Raw genomic sequence first — 23,030 nt, forward strand, 5'->3', positions numbered from 1 at the left:
TAACAAGCTTTCCCACTTGTGTACTTAACTATGGGTTAGTTTGAAAATAAATAAAGCTGCTTTATTCGATGCTTCCATCTCTTTTCGGTCGTTCTACATTATGTCCATTATTCGAGATTTCAGCTTCCTGACAGCTGTGAGACTTGTAGTAAGTTAGCTTCGGAGATGACAGTTTTCAAATTTGTGCTCAGCCTCAGACAGCGTATGCACAGAGCTGCATGTAGCAGGTAACCTGAAATATTAGCACTACAATGCCCAGATTTTCTACTTTATTATGTTTTGTTCTTCAGAACAGATGCTTGTGTCATCTTTCCTTTTATGAAATTAGCCTGCATGTGATCGAGCACTTAAAGTATTTCTGGCGATACCTATTTAATTCAGATTTAGAAAATTCATGTGTAGTCTTTTAAAGGTCTGCTTATGTTGAAATGAAAACAGTTTCTTTTTGGGAGAGAAAATAATCTGCCATTTTTTCTCGACTTCCTACTCAGAATCACTAACCTTTGTGTGACAAGTAAAATCCCCAGTAGGGCTGTCGCTGCCCTTTGGGGTTTTTCTCTTCTGCGTGTCAAAGCAGAGAACAGCGTGGTCTGTAATCTCTCCTTTGGGCAGGACAGGGCGAGCCAATGAATCTGGTTGGTGTTGTTCCGCTGACTAATACAAATTGAAAAAATAAAGCTAGTAACAAGAGAGGGAGTCGCTATTAGATCTGATTGAAAATTAGATATGTAAAACTTGCTAATAATGTGGTTCTCATTAGAAGCTTATGGCAGGCTTTGCCATTTCTCACCGTCTCCACGCTTTGGTTCCTAAATCCGCTGAATGCTATATTTTAGTTCAGGATGCATAATTTTACTGTGCAGCATTCGAACTAATCGCTGCAATGGAAGTTATGAAGATGCAGTTACTTTTAACGCAAGTGAATAAAATGAAAAGAAATATTATTGTAAATAACATTTTCAGAGGAGGACTGAAATTTTGGGTAAACTGATTGTGCAGGCAGAGTATTTTGCTTTTCTAAGAAATGCATGCAACAGCTTCTCTCATTTCACTCTACTCATACTTTTAGATTTGTAATCTATGTAAACACTAAACTGATTTTTGCAACTAATTATTCATCTTCATTACCAAACACAGCCAAAGCTGGTTTCTATTTTTTATAAGTGCTAAATTGAAGTTGGTAAAGTGTGTTGGGTAAAGTAAGAATAACACCAGCAAGCTCCTCCCATCCCATTAAGGGTGTTATTTAAAACCAAACCCAAACCCTCATGCTCTTGGTAACACTGATGGAAGCTCTGCGTTTTTCAGGTAGCATCTATGATGGCAATTTGACAGAAGTTATGTTTAAAGCAAATTTGAGCTGTTATTCATGGGATTATATTAATTTGTCCTTCCTGATTGCTGAAGAAATATTGTTGATAAAAGGAATGATATTTTATAAAGGATGCATAATTAAAATTTCCAAACACAAAGTAGTAATTTAAAAATCACTTTCACTTTGCAGTGTGCCAGCACTAGGGTTTGGTAACATAAAATACCTGTGGTTCCTGTTCCTGATGCTTCGTTCAAAATCTTTGCTCAGTTCACAGAGGAAGGATGGAAATGCTTCTGGTGGACTGCAGTGCTTTTATTTCTGATCTTTGCATAAATAAAAAGGAACTGATTCTTAAGAATTTTTTATGTGGGTTTCCCATTTCAGTCTTACCAGCTTTGAAAATTTGCAATTTCTCTGAAGAGTTGGTTTCCTAAAAAGTTGGAGGAAATCTATGTGTTCAAAAAACCTGCTCAAACTAACAAAAAATTCTCTAGATTAATCGTATAAAATATTTTGTTTCCATTATTTTTCCCAAATGTTTCCCAAAAGTCCTTATGGATCAATTAGGATTGTATTACTAGTTATTTAATTTATAGGAATGAACTCCATTTACTCTAGAGAAAATGGAAAAATATATTTTGGTTATTTGCTTCTAGAGACAGGAATGTAAAAAGTCCTCTCTTCAGGATCAGTTCTGTGCTCGAACTCTGTTATGTTTGTCCAGCAGCAGAGTCACAGTTTTTGCAGCTTTTCTGTTTATATTATGAATTTTTTTTTCATTCTTTTTATCTGTCCTGTTTCTTTCAAGTTTCATAGCAGCAGCCTTCGGTATTAGAACCAATTGTTGCAGTAACTATTTCCACACTACGTAACGTTCTTGCATGTCTCTCTCTTAGCGCTTTTTTTTGAATTTATGATGTGTGAAAGGTGCCAGTGTGGTCCCGCTGCCTCCAGTGCAGGGACACTGCTGCTCAAGGCGGGCGTAAAATAAGCTGCTTGCTTGTTTTATGTCACCTAAAAAAATTATTGTAATCCCTATCAAAGTAACCACTTTGAGATTAGCCAGTGGTGGTTGTTGAGGTTGTAATCTGAATCTCAGGGAAAGGAACTCTGCTGGTGGTACACCAAAGGGAGCAATCCTGGAGCTGCAAAGCCTTGAAAGGCAAAGGGGTTTGAGCTGCGTCTGCTGCTTCCGAGCCAAACGGACCCGGTGTGATACTGTCTGGAGTCGATGTGCTTATCCAAGCAGGGGCACTTGGCTATATTCTACTTTTAACGTGGTCATCTCTTGGTTTTTATAGTTCTCCCTCCTCATAATTTTTTTTTCGTTGTTTGTCTGACTGCTCTTCAAAATCCTAGTATCTTATTTAACGAATACTTTTGCTCCCTGCTCTCAGGAGTCTTTATAAGCTGTTTTGTCATCTTCCTTTTCCATTCCCACCATTCTCTTTACTTCCTGTCTTCCAAGTTCTGTCAAACTTAAGCATTGCTTTAACCACCATCTTTGGGGGAGAGCAGAAAGAAGAAGATTAAACAAGCAGCTGCTTTTCTTTTGGTTGTGTCAGGTCCTAGTGCCATTTTTGTGAATATTGAGACATCTTGCACTGTGGTCTTGATCCTTTTTCACAAACCTTGGACTCTGGCATGCCTTGGGCAGCACCACCGTTCTCCCAGGCACTTCCATATGTAGCTTAGGTTTTGGCTTTGATAAGACCTTTTTATTGGATTTTATTTCAAGCCACTTTGAAATCTTCTGTCATGTCTGAAATGTAGTGCCGAATCTCACCACCCACAGTGTTGAAAAAAACCTTGTGTAACTCCTCTTATCTGATTCCTTGGTTGCCTCAACCTCTTATCTTCTGACCCGGACTGCCGCTGTGTTTTTTTCTTTGTTCGTTCCTACTCTGCTAAGAACACTGCTTGGCTCATTTTCCTGACCCTGTTGACCTTTTTAAAGTCATTTCACAAGGCTCCCTTTTCCGTTGCACGTCTTATCAGGGATTCTGGTCTCTAGTTAACACCTGTGTAGCAAACCTAGATTATCAGGTACATTTTCAACCTCCTTCCTTCCTTAGCTCTGTAATGTAACCGCTCAGCTTTATCTGGGAATAACATGATGCTTTCTTCCTTTCCAGCCATTGCATGTAGGGGAAAGTATCCAGGTAAATCCAAGTGGCTCTTTTCATATTCTCTTCTGGATTTCTCATACACGTGTCAATTATTTAGTTCCTTCTGTGAAATGCTAGGCTAGATGACAGGCAGTGAGCTAAGACTGTTGTCCCTTCCATTTCTCTAGCATTCATAGTCTTGCTTCAATTGGTTCAGGTTTTTTTTTTGAAAAAAACAAACTGGGAAAGATGCAGCCTGTCCTGGTTTAGTGTGTTCTTTCTTTATCTTGATAAATCTTCATGAGGCAACCAAGTTGTCCCCCCGCCCCCTTTCTCAAAAAGCTACAGGTGAAATGTGTAAATAAGAAGACTTTGTCAAAGAGGGAGAGCTTTTTTTATTCTTGGGACAATTCTTACTTTGCAGTATTAGAACACCTCTAATTGGAGGCAGTTAGAGGAGCTAATCACACCAAAATATTTGTGATTTAATTTAATACATATCAGGCATCCACTGTTAACAGCTTATTTGGGAGGTTTGTTGCATCCGTCTTCCCCACAAAATACTCTTCTTATTCAAATCATAAAAAATAAAAGTCATACTTCTGCAGATTTACAGTTGACATCCAAAATTTCTAACTTATGTATATGCGTTTTTGTCCCTTATTTTGAAAAGCAGTTAAGAGGAACTGTTCTGCAGATGGTCCCTAGTACATATCCCTAGGATCAGACTGAATTACTTGCTGTAAAATTCCCATCAAAAGAAACTAACAGGAGTAATCTGTACTAGAAATCTTGTAGAGAGCAATCGGGATAGAAAGTAAATGCAAAAACTTTACCTAAGCTTGAGTTCTTAGCATGGGAAGTGTTGTGTCTTCCAGTTTTACTTCGTGCCCTAGCAAGCAGTTAGATGCTCAAGAGCTTTTGTTTAATTTTTTGGATTAATGTCTGTCTTTGAGAATGTGGGAGATGCTCTGAAAAGTCCATCTTCTGAGTACCTGCACATCGTAACATTGATTTTCATTGGTTTGGGGGGAAATTGGACCGTATGTGGAAGTGCAAAAGAATGTTTAAACCACATGTAAATCCTTTAAGAGATAAGTTTCTTGACAAAACTGCCTGTTATCTAGAAATGCCCAAGTTCTCTGCTAAAGTGTAAGTGCTGTTTAAAAGTAAAATTGACACTGAGTAGTGAAGATGGCTGTCCGTATTTGTTCCTTTATTTACAGGAAGGGTTGAAAACCTAAATGCGGTATGAATTTAGTGTGTTGAGTGTGATGTGGGTGTGGATGTAATATCTAATGGCAGACAGACATTTTACATTTTTTATTGGATGCTCTTCCTTTGTGTTTCTCTGAAGAATCAGAATTGAGTCAAAATAAATGGTAAGAGTTTGCTAGATATTCTTCTGTGTTTTTTCCAAGTTAGCTTTTTAGATTTTTCACGTAGATCAGTGTAATTGCTATTCTTATTTATTGCCCGCTGCTTATTTTTACTAGTATACTAAGGGATACAAAACACTTTTGTTGTGCTGTTCCAAAGCTGAATTGTTCCATTATTTTAATCCAGAGTTTTGCCAGATTAAAAAAAAACCAACTAAATATGAGCATCGTGCTTTATTGTAGTGAGGAAAATTGCTGTATTATGTTAGAGAATGTACTCTAAATTTTAGCAGAACGCGGTGTTGTTACTAGCAATGTAAAATAGTAGTTAATGGAGGGCTTTTGCAGTGCTTGAACTCATTTTGAACCTTGTTGGATCCTTTCAGATCTCAGCCACAGTGGATTGGGAGACCATTATGAGAATTCCCACTGGGGACAGCAGCCCACTTTCAGGAGTGAAGGCAACTGCAGCTGGGATAAAGTGATAATAGACAGGACTGACAAGGAAGCGTGGCCTTCCATTACCGGAGCCGAGACTGAGTCTGCCTCAGAATGTACTACAGACACTGACTCTGCCTCCAACTGTGGCTCAGAGAACAGTAGCATGGCTACAGGGAGTGCCCAAGGCAACTTCACTGGACATACAAAGAAAACTAATGGCAATAATGGCGCCAACGGAGCACTCGTCCAAAGCACTTCTAACCAGAGTGCCCTTGGAGCTGGTGGAGCAAACGGTAACGGCAACTCGGCCAGAGTGTGGGGGGTGGCTGCGGGCTCCAGCTCTGGCCTAGCCCACTGCTCTGCCAGCGGTGGGGATGGAAAGATGGACAACATGATGGGAGATGGTAGAAGTCAGAACTGCTGGGGTGCTTCCAACTCGAATGCTGGCATTAATCTTAACCTTAACCCTAATGCCAATCCAGCTGCCTGGCCTGTACTTGGACATGAAGGAACTGTGGGAGCAGGCAACCCTTCCAGTATTTGCAGTCCAGTCAGTGCCATAGGTCAGAACATGGGCAACCAGAATGGGAACCCAACAGGCACCTTAGGTGCTTGGGGAAACTTGCTGCCGCAAGAGAGCACAGAACCACAAACGTCCACTTCTCAGAATGTGTCTTTCAGCGTACAACCTCAGAACCTTAACACTGATGGACCAAATAACACTAACCCCATGAACTCTTCACCAAACCCTATCAATGCAATGCAGACAAATGGACTGCCGAACTGGGGGATGGCTGTTGGTATGGGGGCCATCATCCCGCCCCACCTGCAAGGCCTTCCTGGTGCTAACGGAACATCGGTTTCTCAAGTCAGCGGGGGCAGTGGTGAAGGAATGGGCAGTTCAGTGTGGGGCATGTCCCCAGGTAATCCTGCCACAGGAAACAGCAATTCTGGGTTCAGTCAGGGGAATGGAGACACTGTGAACTCAGCATTAAGTGCTAAACAAAATGGATCCAGCAGTGCTGTGCAAAAGGAAGGAAATGGAGCGAGCGCGTGGGATTCGGGGCCTCCGTCTGGTCCTGGGGTACTAGCGTGGGGCAGGGGCGGTGGCAACGGCGGCGTCGGTAGTATGCATTCTGGAGCTTGGGGCCACCCCAACCGGAACACCAGTAACGGTGTGAACGGTGAATGGGGCAAGCCCCCGAACCAGCATTCCAATAGCGACATCAATGGGAAAGGATCAACAGGGTGGGATAGCTCTAGCGTTACCAGTCCGAATCCTGCCATGCAGCAGGGCAATGAACAAATGAACTCTTGGGCCAAAGCTGCAGCATCTGGCACCACAGCTAGCGAAGGAAGTAACGAGAGCAGTGGCAGTCAAAACGAAGGCAGTACCGGGAGAGAGGGGGCTGGAGAGGGCAGGAGGAGAGACAAAGGGATGATAGACCAAGGGCAAGTTCAGTTGCCAAGAAATGACCTTGACCCCAGGGTCCTGTCCAATACGGGGTGGGGACAGACCCCTGTAAAGCAAAACACTGCCTGGGAATTTGAAGAGTCCCCAAGGTCTGAACGAAAGAATGACAATGGAACAGAGGCCTGGGGTTGTGCAGCTACTCAATCTTCAAACTCAGGGGGGAAGAACGATGGGTCCATCATGAACAGTACAAATACCTCTTCAGTATCTGGGTGGGTCAACTCTCCACCGGCAGCTGTTCCAACAAATACAGGTTGGGGAGACAATAGCAACAAAGCACCAAATGGCCCAGGGGGATGGGGAGAGTCAGCAAGCTCTACTACTGTTAATAATGCTGCTGCTGCCAAAAGCGGCCACGCTTGGAGTGGGACCGCAAATCAGGAGGACAAATCACCTACCTGGGGTGAACCTCAGAAACCCAAATCTCAAAACTGGGGAGATGGACAGAAATCAAATCCAAGCTGGACTTCAGGAGGTGGAGACTGGACAGATTCATCATCTGTTCCTGGACACTTGGGTGATGGGAAGAAGAATGGATCTGGATGGGATTCTGACAATAGATCAGGGTCTGGTTGGAATGATTCCGCGAGGTCTGGGACCAGTGGTTGGGGAAATGGCACAAACAGCAAGGCTAATACAGGTACAAGTTGGGGGGAATCTTTAAAGCCAGGCCCCCAACAAAATTGGGCTAATAAACCCCAGGACAACAATGTGAGTAACTGGGGAGGAGCTGCTTCTGTAAAACAGACGGGGTCAGGGTGGGTTGGTGGGCCAGTGCCAGCCAAACAAAAAGAGAACTGTGAGGCAACTGGCTGGGAAGAGCCATCTCCCCCGTCCATTCGCCGCAAGATGGAAATCGATGATGGTACCTCAGCTTGGGGCGACCCAAATTACAACAACAACAAGACTGTAAACATGTGGGATAGAAATAATCCTATAATTCAGAGCAGTACCACAACCAATACCACCACCACTAGCACCATTATCAACACAAACATGGTTGAACCTCAGCCATCGCACCAGTCAAGTGCCCAGCCGAACCGGTCCCCGCTGCTTGGTCCAGGTATGAAAATAGTTTTCTAAGACACTTTATACCTTTACTGAATGCTGTCTGGCCCGGTCAGTTTGTGGTTAAAGATAGACATCCTGTATTTATGTCATAGAGTAAGTTTTATTCATTTACTCTGAAGCAGAGGACAGAACCTATGGATCCTGTCACCAGCTTCCATAGTCCAAGTGAATGTAAGAAAGGCTTGAAACAATACCTGGTCAATAAATCTGTACATTGTTGGTATTTATTTTGTCAGCTCTTCCACAGTTTAAGTGACTTTGTATTCAACCATTTTGAGAGTTTGGGGTGGTTTTGCTAACCTTTTTTTCCCCTCTTACTTGTCTTCCGTTACCATTGCTCAGTCTTTGTTCTTGTTTAGACAGCGTGCATCTGTTTCTTTTCTGCAACCCATATCTCTTGGCAACAGATGTTTTTTTTAAGGGTTGCATGAATCTATGCTGTTGCTGTTTCTCCTGTCTTCTGTTTGTTGTCTTTTATGAAGAAATGGTTCTCCTCCGTACTTCAGGTCTCCAGCACGGGTAGTATCCCAGACTTTTATGGGATTCTCATAAAGCTGGATTGGTTAAAGATGTTAATATTCGGGGTGGCTGGGAAAAGTTATTTTAACTTCAGCTGTGTTCCAAAGACAAGGTTTTAGGCATCTAGGAATTTTTCTAATCAAAGACGAGGTACTGTTGTAGACAAGCAGCAAGGAATAAAAATGGGGAAAAAATAAGAAAAATGCTTAGCGGGGGAGGTATTTAAATAAAAGGTACTAGCAGCCCTGCTCTACATCATGACCACAGACTTCTCAAAATAAATCTAATCTTGCAGTGCTCTTTGAAATTATTCATCTGATTTTTCTCTCCAGGTTTTTGTTTCGTCTTGGTCATGACTAAATATTGACTTTTTAACCATGTTTTTCTCTGAGTGGGGTTTGTTCTACTTCTCTTATTTCCAGCATTTTTTCTCTTTGATGTTGTGAAACAATTCAAACTTACTGTGATGTCTGTGTAAAAATAGTTTCTTGTTCCCTACTCTGGTCTAATATTTTAACAGTTGAGAGTATTTATTTTAATAGTGTGTGCTCCAGAAGGAGAAATCTTTAAATAGTTTTGTACTTGGTCAGTCTGACATATGTGATCTGTAATTCATTTACCTTAAACCTACTTCATCTATATTTAAAACTTTACACATGAAAGTGACAATTATAGTGGAGATATCATGAAAGTGGGTTTTTGGTTGGTTTTTGAGTGGGGTTTTGGGTGGTAGGTTGTTGGGTTTTTTTTTCATTAAGGTGATTTTTGGATTATTACATCAGTGCTTGTAAAACTTTTCATATACAGCAATGTATTGTTAATGCTATTCAAATCATCTAACACCTTACAGAGGAGAACTTAACGGTTCCGAGTCCTTCAGATTTTGAAAATGGAATTTAAAAACTGGTGTTAACCTACAGTGATTCCTCCGGAGACGGTAGCAAAGGAAGGGTTTCTTTGAAGTGATGTGTTTATGCAGTCAGAGAACTGCTCATTAACTTGTAACCATCCGCTCAGGCTGCCACGTGGCCAGGTTAAATGACAGCAGTGTGCATCTCGCAGAAATGTTCATTAGAAAGATTCTAAGATACTAAAGCAAAAACAGCTCTCAGAATATAACACAGCATGTGAGGGAGAGGGTAAATTGAGGAATAGTTAAGATGATTTAAAATACAATTTTGATATTAAAATTTAGATCAAGTTATTGAGGGCATAAGGCCTTTGTTGTGTATTTTTGCTTACATATGCTTACAGTTTTGTACGTAGGTACAGATATAAAGGCCATACATGGAAATATTTTTGAAGGATTATTGTCTAATCTGCAAATGGAAGCTAGGAGCAGTCCCATGCGTCTTTTTGTTATGCCCATCTTTACTTTTGACTCTGCCTGAGAGGGGCTGGTCTTGTGCTAGTGTAATTTAAAATGGCATTATTGGTTTCCCCATTCAAAGTGCAGGAGACCTGTTTTTAACATTGCATGTAGCACATAGCAGCTGTAGAACCATATCCTGTTGGTCTTTGTGGGAATTTACACGGACTTAAAATTTAACATCAACAAATCACGTCCCACCTGGGACAGCTAAAAGATGAGAAGCGAGTAATGGGCGGCTTTCCTACGATACAAACATGCAATTTGTTGTCGGGCTGTTTGACCTTATTTTTTCCTACTCCAATTCCCTGTGCCGTTGGCTATGCATTTCCAACCTCTACAGTAAAGGAGACGAGAATCCTGTAGCCAGGAGACTTCTGTAATCCACAACCAAATTTCACCCAACAATGTTTTTCCATGTACAGTATTTCCATGCAAAACATGATTGTGTAATTAAAGGTTGTGCCATAGGGCACGGGCTAAGCGCTCATCTAAAAATCTTACAACGCTTGAACTAAGTAGTTACCACTGGCTTTCTGTCTCCTGCATGGGTCATGATGTACTTTGCCAGTCATATTTATCATTCCTGGTTATTCAGGGAATATCATGGATAAGGAGCGCTGGATTGTGTTCCTGTATTAGTGGGAAGCCTGGTGTAGCTGTAAGATGGCACAGCCACACATCCTGAAAGCAAAGAAATAGATTTTAATTTTGCCATACAGCACTAGCTAACAGTTCACAAAGGAGCAGCAGTCCCTTCTGGGTTTTAAGTTTATAGTATTTTAGTTCAGAAGTGGAGGCCAAGTTACAGTCTTGTTATTCAAGTTGTCACCCATTCCCAGAAGTTCTCAAGATTCTTTGAATACAGAACTTAAAAGCTATTGATGGGAAACAGATGTTGGTACACACTTGATGCAAATGGATAATGCTCTGAGGAGCTTCTTTTTCTATTGGGGGGAAAAAAGGGGGATAGATAATGTGATAAACGTAGTCTTTTCTGGTTATAGGAGCTTGCTCCAAACCGCTGGTGAGCTCTTTAGAAAGACGAGCAGAAAGCTAGTGGTTTTGATTTAGATTCAATTTTTATCTAAATTACTTGTGCCTAATTCTTACTAGCACTTTTAACTCTTGCAACTTGGATACAAGGGGAATAGGAAGTGAGAAAAGGTTTTGCAAACAGGGATGATGAAAAGAGAGATTTCTGGATCCCAACCAGCACCAGATCCTTCTCCGGATGCTGAGTGGGCTCGGTGCTTTCCTGTGCCCATTGGGTAGCTGGAGACTGGGGAGGGGGGTCCGACCGCCCATCCTCCAGCTCAGAAAAGAAACGACAAGAGAAAATGTGGGCATCCCTATGGAGATTTTCAGTAGAAAATTAAGGTCTTTGTGGTTCCTAGAGAGTAAGGGGCTTAAAAAAATCTGAACCAGGTCTAAATTATGAAAGCTTTGAACAGCTCTCTGTTCCTTTTATAGTCCAGTGCCATTGTCTCAGTGGCAGCTTCTGTGTCATTCATAGCATGTAATTTATGGGAAACAGAGAGCACAAGTGATGCGTTTTCATTAGTTTGAACTTTCATCGGAATGCATTTGAAACTAGGTCGGTTTTGAACCCCTTTAGGACACTCATGTGAAAACCCAAAGTCCTGTTGTGGGTGCTGAGCCCTCTAACAGCCAGGTTCTGGGGGACAGCCAGGGGACATGAAAAGCCTGCCCTTGGTTTCCACACAAGGGGGATCTCATTGCTGAAAGCTGAATTTAGAGCTTCCCTAATGCTGAGCGCTATAAGAAGACATGGAGCTCCACCGCATGAACTGGAAACCTTTCAGAAAATAAGGAATTGGAAAGGTTAAGGGTTACAGGTGACTCTTAATAAATAAATAAATAATATATATAGAGATATATATATATATAAAAATATATATATATAAAAAGCCTCCCTTTTACACACACACACCCTATAGGTTATTTCTTTTCTATTATTAGCAGAGTAACTAGTGTCTGTTTAGTAAACAGTCTGTTTTCCACCTTTTTTCTTCCATTTTTATCTACATAAGGTCCTAATATTGTGGTTTGCCTGTATTGTAGTCGTATGCTCTGGTATTTATCATGGACCAAACAACTTCAAGGCAAACAATTTCTGCCATCCAAATGGCTATAGGGTTATTTTGAGGGAAAACAACTGCATCCTGCCATAGCTTAGTTAACATTTCACTTTCCCTTGAGGATTTCCTGTTGGCTGAGGCCCAATGTTAATTATGTTTTTATTTCTATAAAACAAAGCTCTGCCAATGTGTCCATGTTTATTACTCACTGTGATCTTTTTGTTTCTTGCAGTTCTAAGAGTGCTTAAAAGCTCCAGTATTAAAACTTCACTTTCTTGCCAAAGAACGGGGCTTGTTCTGTTGCAAAACAACATTCGTGCAGATCTGTGTGTTTTTTAAGGCTTTTTCTCAGGAAAGCCTATATTCATATTATTTTCATAAAGAAAACAGTAAGTTCGCTCTGAGCAGAATTTTTTAAAATTTTCGGCAGGTTCAGATTTGGAGACCACTGGGAAGGTGTTTTCCTTCCAAACTGCTGCGTACAGGAACTTAAAAGTAGCTTCGTACTTTCATTCAACCCACTTAACGCTGTTTCTGAGCCACCTTTAGCGGGAGGTAAATGGTGGTACTGGAGAGCATCGCGCTGCCGGAGGGAAGCGGCTGGCACTGCAGACTCTTTGAACCAATATTCCACCTGTGCCCATTTCAAATACAAAGTTTACTGGATTATTTTAAAAACTGCGGAAAAAAACCCCTTGTTTAAAAAAGAGGATCCTTTGGAGAATACAAAGTCAATGTCTTCTTTCACTTGTAGAATTTTGTAGCATTCAGTCAAAAATGTAACTTTATTCACCTTTTAAATTTTCTAAAATAGAGTCCTGTGGAATCATAATGAGGTAGCACAGAGATTAACGTTAAGACAGCAGGTACTTACCACAGAGGAGAAATCAGGCTCAGAATTGAGAAGTACTCTGCAATTTACAGAGGTTAATTTCTGCACTTGCACTAGTTATTTTTCCAGCATCCTGCAGGTTTTACTTACAAATTTCCTGTGCTTAATTTGGCCTGTTAAGACAATTTTGAAAACTTTCAGTTGATGCATTTTGTTTGTTTCTACGTGCTTGCAAGTATTATCTTTTAGTAAAGGCTGGCTCCCTCATTATTTGTAATCCCGTATTATTTACTGCTCAGCGCATTTAAAGCACTTAACTCAAAATAACTTTGGACACATCTGTGGTCTTTAATCAATGTTGAATTTATAGCAAAGAGCAACAGAAGGACCAGTTCTTTTGAGTTTTTATTCTACAACCTGGCACGCTTTGCCTTTTCAATATATGAATTATGTTTTAAGGTTGATTTCATAAATTAAACTATTTAGTTTTCAGTGTAGGTTGCATGAACTCAGGGAAACGTTCGTATTCTGCGCTCTCTCGATTTGTATTTGTATTCTAGTTGGTGCTTTAGAGATGATTTTTTTGTTTCATTTGCCTGCAGTTAATCTTTTTCAGATGCCAATATGATTAAAGGCACACAGTTGTCTTACAAGGTTGCCTCCTGAGTAGCGAGGCAGAAATTCAAGTAACGCATTCCTTAAATAAAGTTGGCTTAAAGATACCAGCAGAAAGTTTGCATAAGTATTTTCGGTGCAACACCGAGGAAGTTGTCATGTTGCAGAGGTTTGTTTCTTTACGTATCTGTGTCTGAGCGTAAGTTTGTCTTCTGTACACACTTCAAAATAGCCAGAAATTTAAGATACACGGATACAGCTTAGAACACGGTATTTTTGTTTGAAATGGAAATCAATTTAATGAAACACAAATTTGGGGTTGTTTCAGGCATATGTTTTAAAACACAATGAATCTTGCTGGTATTAAGCTTTATTAAGCTGCGTGTTCCTGAACATGCAGGCTTAGTTTGGATATGTTTCATGTCATAAACACTTCAATCAGTACTGCAGTTGCTTTAAGAAATAGAGCCCAAAATAAATATGTAATACAGTAACACTGGAGTAGAGGACAGATATGAGCCTGTATATTTGAAAGGAATTTTTTTCACTGCTAGCCGGTGTCCAAGTCCTTATCGGCGGTGTATGTTGCCTACAGTCTCTAGTTAACAGAAATTTTGTTTAAATGAGTCAGTCCTGCAGAGACGTCTAGCAAGAAGTCCTGTTCCAGCATTAGGCAGTGTTACACTGTTGCCTAATTAGTTTAATGGCTTTCAAGGTACTCTATTAAATAAAGTTCTTTCATGGCAACTTCCTTGCCATTTTCAACTTACTCTAGGTGTCCGGTTTGTGCAGAAAATGTTACGTTTCTGCTCTCTGAAATCTTTCCAGAGTATTTTTGCAGGTAGCACAGGGGAGCAAAAAAGAAATAATGCAGCAGCAAAGTAGGCATCTAGTCATTAAATTACGAAAATCTGTTAGAAACAGTAATGGTTTTTTGGGTAGCACCAACACAGATTTCGTTCTTGCCAGATCTGTTTCCATGTTGTGAGCCACTAGGAGTCACAGATTTGGCAAGGCAATATTTGATCAGAATAAAATACCCATACTTAATAATATTTGATCTCCAATGAAAAGAGGGCAAGTTCTTGAATTAATATCCTAAGTAACAGTGGAAGTTTTAAGCACATTGAATTCTGCAGTACTTTTTGAGATCTTGGTTGCTATGTAATGTAATGGGTTTTTTGTGATAATTGTAGAAAAACAATTTAATATCAGGTATATGTAAAAACTCTGTTTTCTTGCCTGTTATGTGTCTGTCTCTTTTGTATACTTTTAAAAAGTACTTTGAACTCCATCTATGATCCAAATGTGTCTCTTCAAAAAAATTTTTTTTTAAAAGGGTATGTTCCTTTTAAATTCCATCAAGGCTTTTGCTGTGTTGGTCAGTGTTGCTCTTCAGGACTTAGAAGCTCTATGGCTGTTCCTGGCACATTTGACTTCACTGCTAAAATCGGTGTCATATGGATTTAAGCGCATTACATTCAAGCCAAGCCAGACTAAGAAGAGTTCCTTTATAGTAGCTCATGTTTTTCAGTGAGTTAAAATAATACTCTGTAGGAAAACAGTGACTTCTGCCTAGCATTCCTTATGGTTTGTCTATAGATTCTAATTGCAGTCTTGTCTAGTTCTCTTTAAAAATCATAATTATTATAATGTAGAGACTCAGTGATGAAGGGGTACGTAGCGAACACAGTCAGCCATGAGCTGTAATAGCTTTAAGGAATGCGTACAACATATGTAATCTATGTTGAGAGTGGCAAAAAACAAATACCCTCTTGCTCATAGGGCATGAGAAAAGAGATTTGATAATTTGTCAATAGTTAAAAGGAATTAAAATAGCCGGAAATGTGTTAGTGAAGCAAGGCCCTGCTCAGCTTTGGGTCGTGGTGTCCTGAACACAAACAGCACACTGCTGCCAGCGCTCCCCCAGCCCTGTCCGCTCTGCTCCAAGAAGCGGCATCGGAAGGAGCTGCTCCCTTGGGACCAGGACTGGTGCTCCCGGGGCAGCATGGCTGCTCCTGGCTATGTTGAAAAATACTCTATCTTGACAATTTGGCATCAGGATTCAATTAAGAAAAAGACTTTTGAGACCAAATCAAAGGGATTTTTAAAATATGCTTAATTAGAGTCACTGTGTCTACTTGCTGGTTCATGCATGCTCTCTCCAGGCAAAGACTTTAATACAGTGTCCGTCTTTGAAATTATAGACAAAAGAAACCTTTCCTCTCATCACTTCTCCTCTCCTTCCCCTTGCTTCAGCAGGCTGGGGAGAAATGCCTACTGTCCACACAAAGACCGAAGCTTCTTGGGGAGAGCCGTCATCCCCTTCTGCTGCAGTTGATAATGGCACTTCAGCCTGGGGGAAGCCCCCCAGCAGTGGTACAGGGTGGGGAGAGAATCCTGCCGAGCCGGCAGGGACATACGGAAGAACAAATGCTCCAGCTGCTGCCCCAGCACTGTGCAAACCAGGTACGTGTGTGGGTGTCGCTGTCATAAGAGGTTTGGGGAAAAGGGCAAAGTGGGTTTGCTTCTGGCAGTATTTTTAAACAGCACTACTTACGGGTTTCTGTGCATTGAAATCTTAATAATTTCATTCTTAAAACTCCATTAGGTGTCTCCAAACACTGGTATTCTAGGCAAAAATATGAATATAGTGCATCGATCCAGTAAGTTTAGAGATATTCCTTAGAGTATTTTTGTGTACTTTGACAGTGGTATAGTATAAATTGTAGAGATACAGGAAACTACAAAAGCGCAGAAGAATGTGAAACAGTGCTTATCCCTTGCTGCCTAAGAGAAACCTGTATTGGGATGAGAAGCAACTGAGCTCAGTCAAGATAGGACTGATTTTGTTAGGAGAAGAAACACTTAAGAATAACTGTCATAACTTCTCTATTCTGTTAAACCGAGGGGGTGGATATCTTCTTCAGCTGTTAAAACTGTTAACAGGTTCAGGAACATGCTGAACTATTTACTGCTTCACAATTCCTAATTAATGTTATTTGATAAAAATCCTCCATCTCTAAATGCCGTGATGGCTACAGGGTTTCTGTTAGACTTCTGGTTTGGCTGTGGTAATCTTAACGCTTCACTCCTGCAAAATGCAATACTGAGAGATGGGTAGAAGGCTCAAAAGACCTAAACAGAGGAGTGAGAGGCTTTAAAATGAATAATATCAGCTTTAAACAGAGTAAACAGAATAAAACATAACGAGGTGCCACAACCTCATCACTTCACGTAAAGGGTACCCTGCAGCCATGCTCCTTTCAGATCCCGTTCTTCTGAGATGGGAACAAGTTTCTGACCATTAGTGACCTCGAAATTTGGTTTCTTTAATCCGAAGAATGTGATGGTGAGATTCATTGAAAGCAAAATAGCACTTAACAAGTGCGTGGTCATACTTTTGGTTCCTTGTTCTTCTGGAACTTCTGTAACTTCTTGATAACTTCTGTATCACTTGGAAATACTCAAATGTCAGCATACTGGCGTAAAAGGAAATTGAATTTGAATTTTTGTCTCCCCCTTTCCTTTCCCTCCAGCTTCAAAATCTATGCAAGAAGGCTGGGGCAGTGGTGGGGATGAAGTGAATCTCAGTACTAGTCAGTGGGAAGATGAAGAAGGAGATATGTGGAATAACACTGCTTCACAAGAGAGCAGCTCCTCCTGTAATTCGTGGGGGAACGCCCCGAAGAAAGGACTTCAAAAGGTAAGACAAAAATAAAGGTGCTCTCTAGAAAAGAGTGGAATTAGTATAACATTTCTAGAATAAGTGGTCACAGATTTTGTGTTGCATTATGCCTGAACTCTTAAATGAGACCTCTGACGCCTGAACACAAACACAGCTTGCCACTACAGTGGTTCAAGTACAGCCTACCTGCTTACAGGGGAAAGTGGGAGATCTTTGACTTTAAGCATTGTCTGGTGCTTCGGGAGGTTGTTTTCTTGTTGCTTTTGTTTTCTCTGAGTTTTATAAGCTTCCGTGTATTCTGAAGAAATGATAATGTATTAACAGAAACAGAAAAAGCGTTAAGGGGGCTTTCATGCACTTTGCATCGTGATAGAAAAGCGAATAGCAGTTTGTGATGAAGTGGTTCAGCAAAAAATATCTATTTCCTATTTGTGAGGAACAAATAGATAATTCTAAGGTCTGTACTGGTATGAGAACAAAGAAAATTTGTATTAATACTGCACTCAACCAAGAACATAGACGATTGTGTTAGGAATTTTTCCATTGCACAGTCTTTATTTCAGGACGAGGCCAGGCTGTAACTTAAAGGAATTGGGAATGCATTTAGCCGCTTTGTTTGTTATTCCGTTAGCCAACAGTTAGGCCGGTGATTTGATCAAGTATGGTTGTTTCTTGTACTGTCCGCAGCCCAAAACAAATCCACGCTTGTCCCTTGGTACTTTCTGGAGAACTGAAAGGAAGAGACTTCTTAAGGATTTTGTGATAGAAAAGCTGCACAGAGATCTTTTAAAGGTGTTTATCTAGACGCTCTTGTTTGTTTTTAAGAAAATACACTGAGTAACATTCTTAACTTCAAGGTTGAAAACTCATTTTTGGGTATGTTTTTCAGGAAGTGTTGTACTATTTCAGAATCTTTGATTTCATTATGTTTTTCTGCCAAGGATTAAAATGAAATACTTTAATTCAAAGGTGGCTTTAATTCAGTGGTCGGCAAATCAAATACTAAATAGTACACTGAACACCTATTCAGCTGAGATAAAATCTGTACACTTTGTGGGGGAAGAGAATCATAGTTTCGTTGTTCGGAGGGTTCTTCAATACTTTCTAAATTAATGTACTAATATATCTTTCAGTAGCATGTCTTATTAATAAGAAAAACTTACCATGCATTTTATGTACATCTCACTAGTATTAACATGGGATCCAGACCGTTAATGGAATCTCCCATTTATTTACTAAGGGCATGAAGACATCTAGCAAGCAAGATGAGGCCTGGATCATGAACCGTCTGATAAAACAGCTCACAGACATGGGCTTCCCTGTGAGTAGCGTTCATAGCTTCCACACCTGGGGCTCAGCTTTCGTAGCTTGTGGTTCTGACTTTCCATGTTTCAGACCGTAGCTACAAAAAAGACTTGCAGTCTCTTCTTCAGGCTGGGAAGTAGTTCTGTTACCTGCATTTAGACCTTTTCTCCAGGTTCAGAAATCTACCGTGAGCTAGTGGAGCCCCTTCTGAGGTTACTTGATGATATACTTTGTGTGATCACATTTATAGACCTTTCGGAGTCCAGAGTTTTATAACAATAGGTGTTACTTTGAACTTCAGTAATAATTCCACTCCAGTTCCCCTTTTCTTATTAAACAGGTGAAATTAGAGTATAGCTGGGTTTCTTTTAGATAAAGGAATATCATAGTGATATTTAAGTTGTCCATAGAAAACACGGAGAAATTTCAATAGATCAGTATGATTTTGACCTTGTAGAACTGGTACTTACTTGACAAACTGAATCTAACTGAATTGTCATGGGAATTGATAAAAGCAGAAAAAAATGGGCGCAGACATTATTCATGCTGCTGAGTAAATACTAAATCCAGTGTTTGAGACGTGTCTGTTTTCTCAGTTTGCTTTGTAATCATATAAGCAAGTTTACATTTTCTCTTAACGTAATCTGTATTTTTGGCAGAGAGAGCCAGCGGAAGAGGCCTTGAAGAGCAACAATATGAATCTCGATCAGGCCATGAGTAAGTATCTGTGTAACTAATTATTTTTTACTTTAAAGCAACACAGGAACCATTCATGATTCTGAGAGTTTGATCTTATGCAGATATATTTGATAATATTTATTTTCTTGCTTTTGCTTTTGCAAGCGAGACCTACTTCTCTTAACTAGTGTTGCCAAATTCACTGTCTTTGCACCACCTTTTTAAATGCATTCCCCCTCTCTGTGAAGGTGCTCTGCTGGAAAAGAAGGTGGAAATGGACAAGCGTGGAATGGGAGTGACCGACTATAATGGAATGGTCACCAAACCCCTTGGCTGCCGCCCACCACCAATCTCCAAAGAGTCTTCCATGGACCGCCCCACCTTCCTTGACAAGGTAAGTTCAGAAATAAGAATGTGATTTACAAGTCAAAACTGTACACGGTATAGAAATATTGATGATTTCCACTTTCTGTTTAGCAAGCTGTACAGAGAAATGTGATAAATAATTGCATATTGCTTTATTCTTTTTCTTCTCATTTGTAATCTTGTGGGGAATTTAGTCCTTGTGGAGAGGACCAATGATTTGATTCCCACATAGAAATAAACAATGGTCATCCCCAGTGATATACTTGAAAAGGAAACTTACTAAGGAATCAGTAATGCAATAGAAAGGGAAATGTGAAAAACAAAGAAACTGCGCACAGAAAGCCTTCTGCTCTGTAAGAGTCCAGACAGTCAGTGACCCTTGCCCAAATTAACCATCTGGCAGGACCAAGGCCACAATCTTCAAGAACTGGGCTCCTAATTCCTGTTTTAATTTCGAGCTCCTTATAGATTTCAGTGAAAGTTCAGTACTTAAATAGGAATGAGGAGCTGAGGTATTTTTGTTAAGTCAAAGAGCAGACACGCACAGTCATAAATAGCGTCTCTGATGCGCTTCCTTTTCTGTGATCACGTATGACAAATTTTCCTGGACCATTTAATGGCTGAGGAGAAGGCTCCAGAAGTTCCTGGCGTCCAAGATTCAAAGTGCCTAAAGAAAAGGATGGTAGGGAAAAGCGCGGCCAGATCTTCAGTAGGAAATGAGATTTAAGACCTGACCCACCCAATCACCTCAGAATCCCCCCGAAAACGGTTAATAAGGAAAGAACAATCTCTGGTGCCATTCTGTATTTCACAGGTTATTTGAAATGTTCACAAAGATGGGTGGTGGTGGTTTCTGAATGCAGAAATTGGTGCTTTTCACAAACTGTGCTGAAACCAATTCATTTTACATAAGCTGTTTACAGGCTGTGAGACAGTAACAATATCTGCTCTTGTTAACACAGACTGTATTAAAAACTTTACTGACCCTGAATAACAATTATCTTTCCAGTCCTCCACCCTGTGGTTTTTTTTATAGTCTTAACTATAGCGTAATCCTTAAAGTTATGGTTTGTGTTGTGACAGGTTCCCAGGTGTTGCGCTAAGAAAATTAGTGTGGTGCTATGCTGGGACATCTGATAAACACTGACCTTTCAACGACAACTAGTACTATTGCTGCTGTCATCACAGTCTAAACAGTATGCTGAGTTTTAGTGCTGGTACGCTGCAAGCTGTGAACAAGTTAGTTTGATTAAACACAAATGCATCTTACGTAATTATGGGTTACTTTTATTAATAAGGAAAAATTAGCATCTATATAAAATTGGCTTTGGGAGGGTCCTTACATATCAAAAGGTTTTGTGGTAGTTCACACGCTCCCACAGTGCTGCGTAATCTAGTATCATGGCAGTTTCCCCCACAGATTATACATAAGAAAGCTGCTTTTTGGGAATAATAACATTTGTTCTTTCTGGGCTCCCTACTTCTGTTGGAATGATGTGGTGTCCATTACGTTGTTGTTCCCTAAACCAGACTAAACTGATTGTCTATTTCCTACAATGCAAGGCTCAACCTGGCTCTTCTTCCTTCTTTTTCTCTTCCTTCCATGTAAAGTTCATTCTGAGCTATGGCAAATCTATTTGCTTATGGCAGACTTTAATGAATATGTCAAATGAAAGATCTCTCTTCTGATGAAGCTCACAAAATCCATGCATGCATGCCAGTTAACCTTTTATTTTCTAGAGTAACAATATCTTGAGCAGTAAAATTATTGCCGGAGAGAGAGATGCATTATGTGCGGCAAGATGCATAACTATGGAAACATATGTTAAACACAACTATTGAGAAGGGAGTACTAAAATCATTAATATTCATACAGCAAGTAAAATCTGTCAGTCTAGGCATAATCTTGTCACAGTGACTTTACTATAACAAAGGAAATAATCCCAAACTATATTTGTTAAGCTATCAGAGTGTTGAGCAACTTGCTAAGTGAATTAAACAAATATAGTTTCTACTCTATTCTTATAAGAATAGATATTTTTTCCAAAGAAGTTAGTTCCAGATTTACAGCTCATGCTACTAGAGCAACTCCTCTTCTCCAAAACCTTTTCCCCCTTTGAGTTATGATTTCAGAGGATGAGCCTGGAGCTGCCTTACTTCCTGCTCAGGTCATCCTTGGTCGGTGAACAAGCTCTCTGCACAGCTGCACAAAGCACTCCAGCCAACATTCCTTATTTTACTTAATGTCTTGTCAAGTCATTATCCTTTTGCTTCGCTTTGCTGAGTCTTTGATAAGTTATGCAAGGTTCCTCTTCATGAAATTGTAAGTTGGGTTAGTGTGCTCATTGCTACTACTCCTTCTTAGCTGGTGCTCTCAGCTCACCTGCGTTGAGACTCCATGATTTTTCTCCTGCATTTTGTCTGACAGGTAAAGCCAGCGCTTACTTATTTTTTTTTAACCTTATGCATTTGAGGAAAGAGAATTGCCAGCCCTGACACTTGCTTCTGGACCCGTTGAACTCCCTGTTCCCTCTGGATTAGTAGTGGTCTGTGCAGCTAAACATCACCGTTGAACGTTTGCTTTCACTTGTTCCTCCATGCTTGCTGCTGATAGTCTTTATTCTGTGTCACATTGAGTCAATCTTTGGCGCTCAGTGCTTTGTTAATTGTATTATTTTTCAGGATGTTATCTTGCCCTGTAGCACCATAAAAGGAGAAGGGAAAAAATCCAATGGCTTTGAGGAAATAAAGATCCAGCCTAGCAGTACCCTGATACGTGATCTCAACCACGTTAACTTATGCTTGGTGGGGAGCATGCTGTACTTAGGTATCAGGCTTGCTTGAAGATGTTACCTGATGTCTTCTGGAGCCATCAAATTTGTAAGAAAACCATGTAAGATTTTCCTTGGAAGCATCCTAAAAAATATTGGAAATTAGCCCAGAGTGCTTCAAAGATCTTTTCTTAAAGTGTAGGGATTTGGTTTGGGTACCACTCCTGAGTACTGGGACTCAAGTTTGGTGTGTCTTCCCACTCCACCTATCGAGTGTTCTTCTAAGCGCAGAAGAAAAATGTGGTGGTTTGCTGATCTGTGCTGACCAGCCCATCATTGAAAATCCTGAACCATACAGAGGTGTCACGTAATTTTTTAGCACAATCAGATGTGAGTGTTGAACTCTGGGCCGTTGTATTAGATGTCAGTGATCAAAAGTCAGGTCAGCTCTCTGAAGTACCATCAGCCTGCTTTGACAGTCGCTCAGGCTTGCCTTCTGTGAAGCTTCAGTTCCATGGCAGGCTCATTTTCCTTCCTCCTCTCATCTTTGGTTTTGTATGTTTTCTCTCATACTGCCAGCAGAGTCCTGTCTTCCTTTGCCCTGATGCTCCTTCCAGACTTTCTCCCAAATTCTTGAGTATATAGGAGATGCTGAAACTCTCGCCTTAGAAATTAAGTCTCCTTTTCACTACTGTCTTATTCGCTGATCAGCTCTTCTTCTCTACTGTTGAGAAATCCAGGTCTATAAGTCTTGGTGCCTGTGGACCGCAATCATGGTCTTTCAAAAATATTCCGACTAGGCTTTTTCCTTGTTTCTGTTTCGAGCATAGTGTTTGTTGGGTTTTTTCAACCTTGTCCTTCACATTCTGATCCCATTTGTCTCTGGTGAGTGTGATTGCTTTTTGTCTTTGGCATAATGAACGGGATATTTTATCATTATGCAAAATCACTTCTGTAGGCCTCGCAATTAGGTGATCACTAGAATTTTAAGGTTGAC

The 23,030-nt window shown here is 40.4% G+C and overlaps 1 protein-coding gene across 1 annotated transcript in view; it reads left to right on the plus strand.

The window, feature by feature from the left end:
- Positions 1–23,030, plus strand: part of TNRC6C (trinucleotide repeat containing adaptor 6C) — a 103,248-nt gene that overhangs the window by 59,566 nt on the left and 20,652 nt on the right. The window contains 6 exon segments of the mRNA XM_054221149.1: positions 5,189–7,780; positions 15,485–15,694; positions 16,765–16,931; positions 18,154–18,234; positions 18,878–18,935; positions 19,145–19,290. Coding sequence (XP_054077124.1) covers positions 5,189–7,780; positions 15,485–15,694; positions 16,765–16,931; positions 18,154–18,234; positions 18,878–18,935; positions 19,145–19,290 — 3,254 coding nt within the window.

Source organism: Rissa tridactyla, chromosome 15 (assembly GCF_028500815.1).
Source record: "Rissa tridactyla isolate bRisTri1 chromosome 15, bRisTri1.patW.cur.20221130, whole genome shotgun sequence".
Taxonomy (NCBI): domain Eukaryota; kingdom Metazoa; phylum Chordata; class Aves; order Charadriiformes; family Laridae; genus Rissa; species Rissa tridactyla.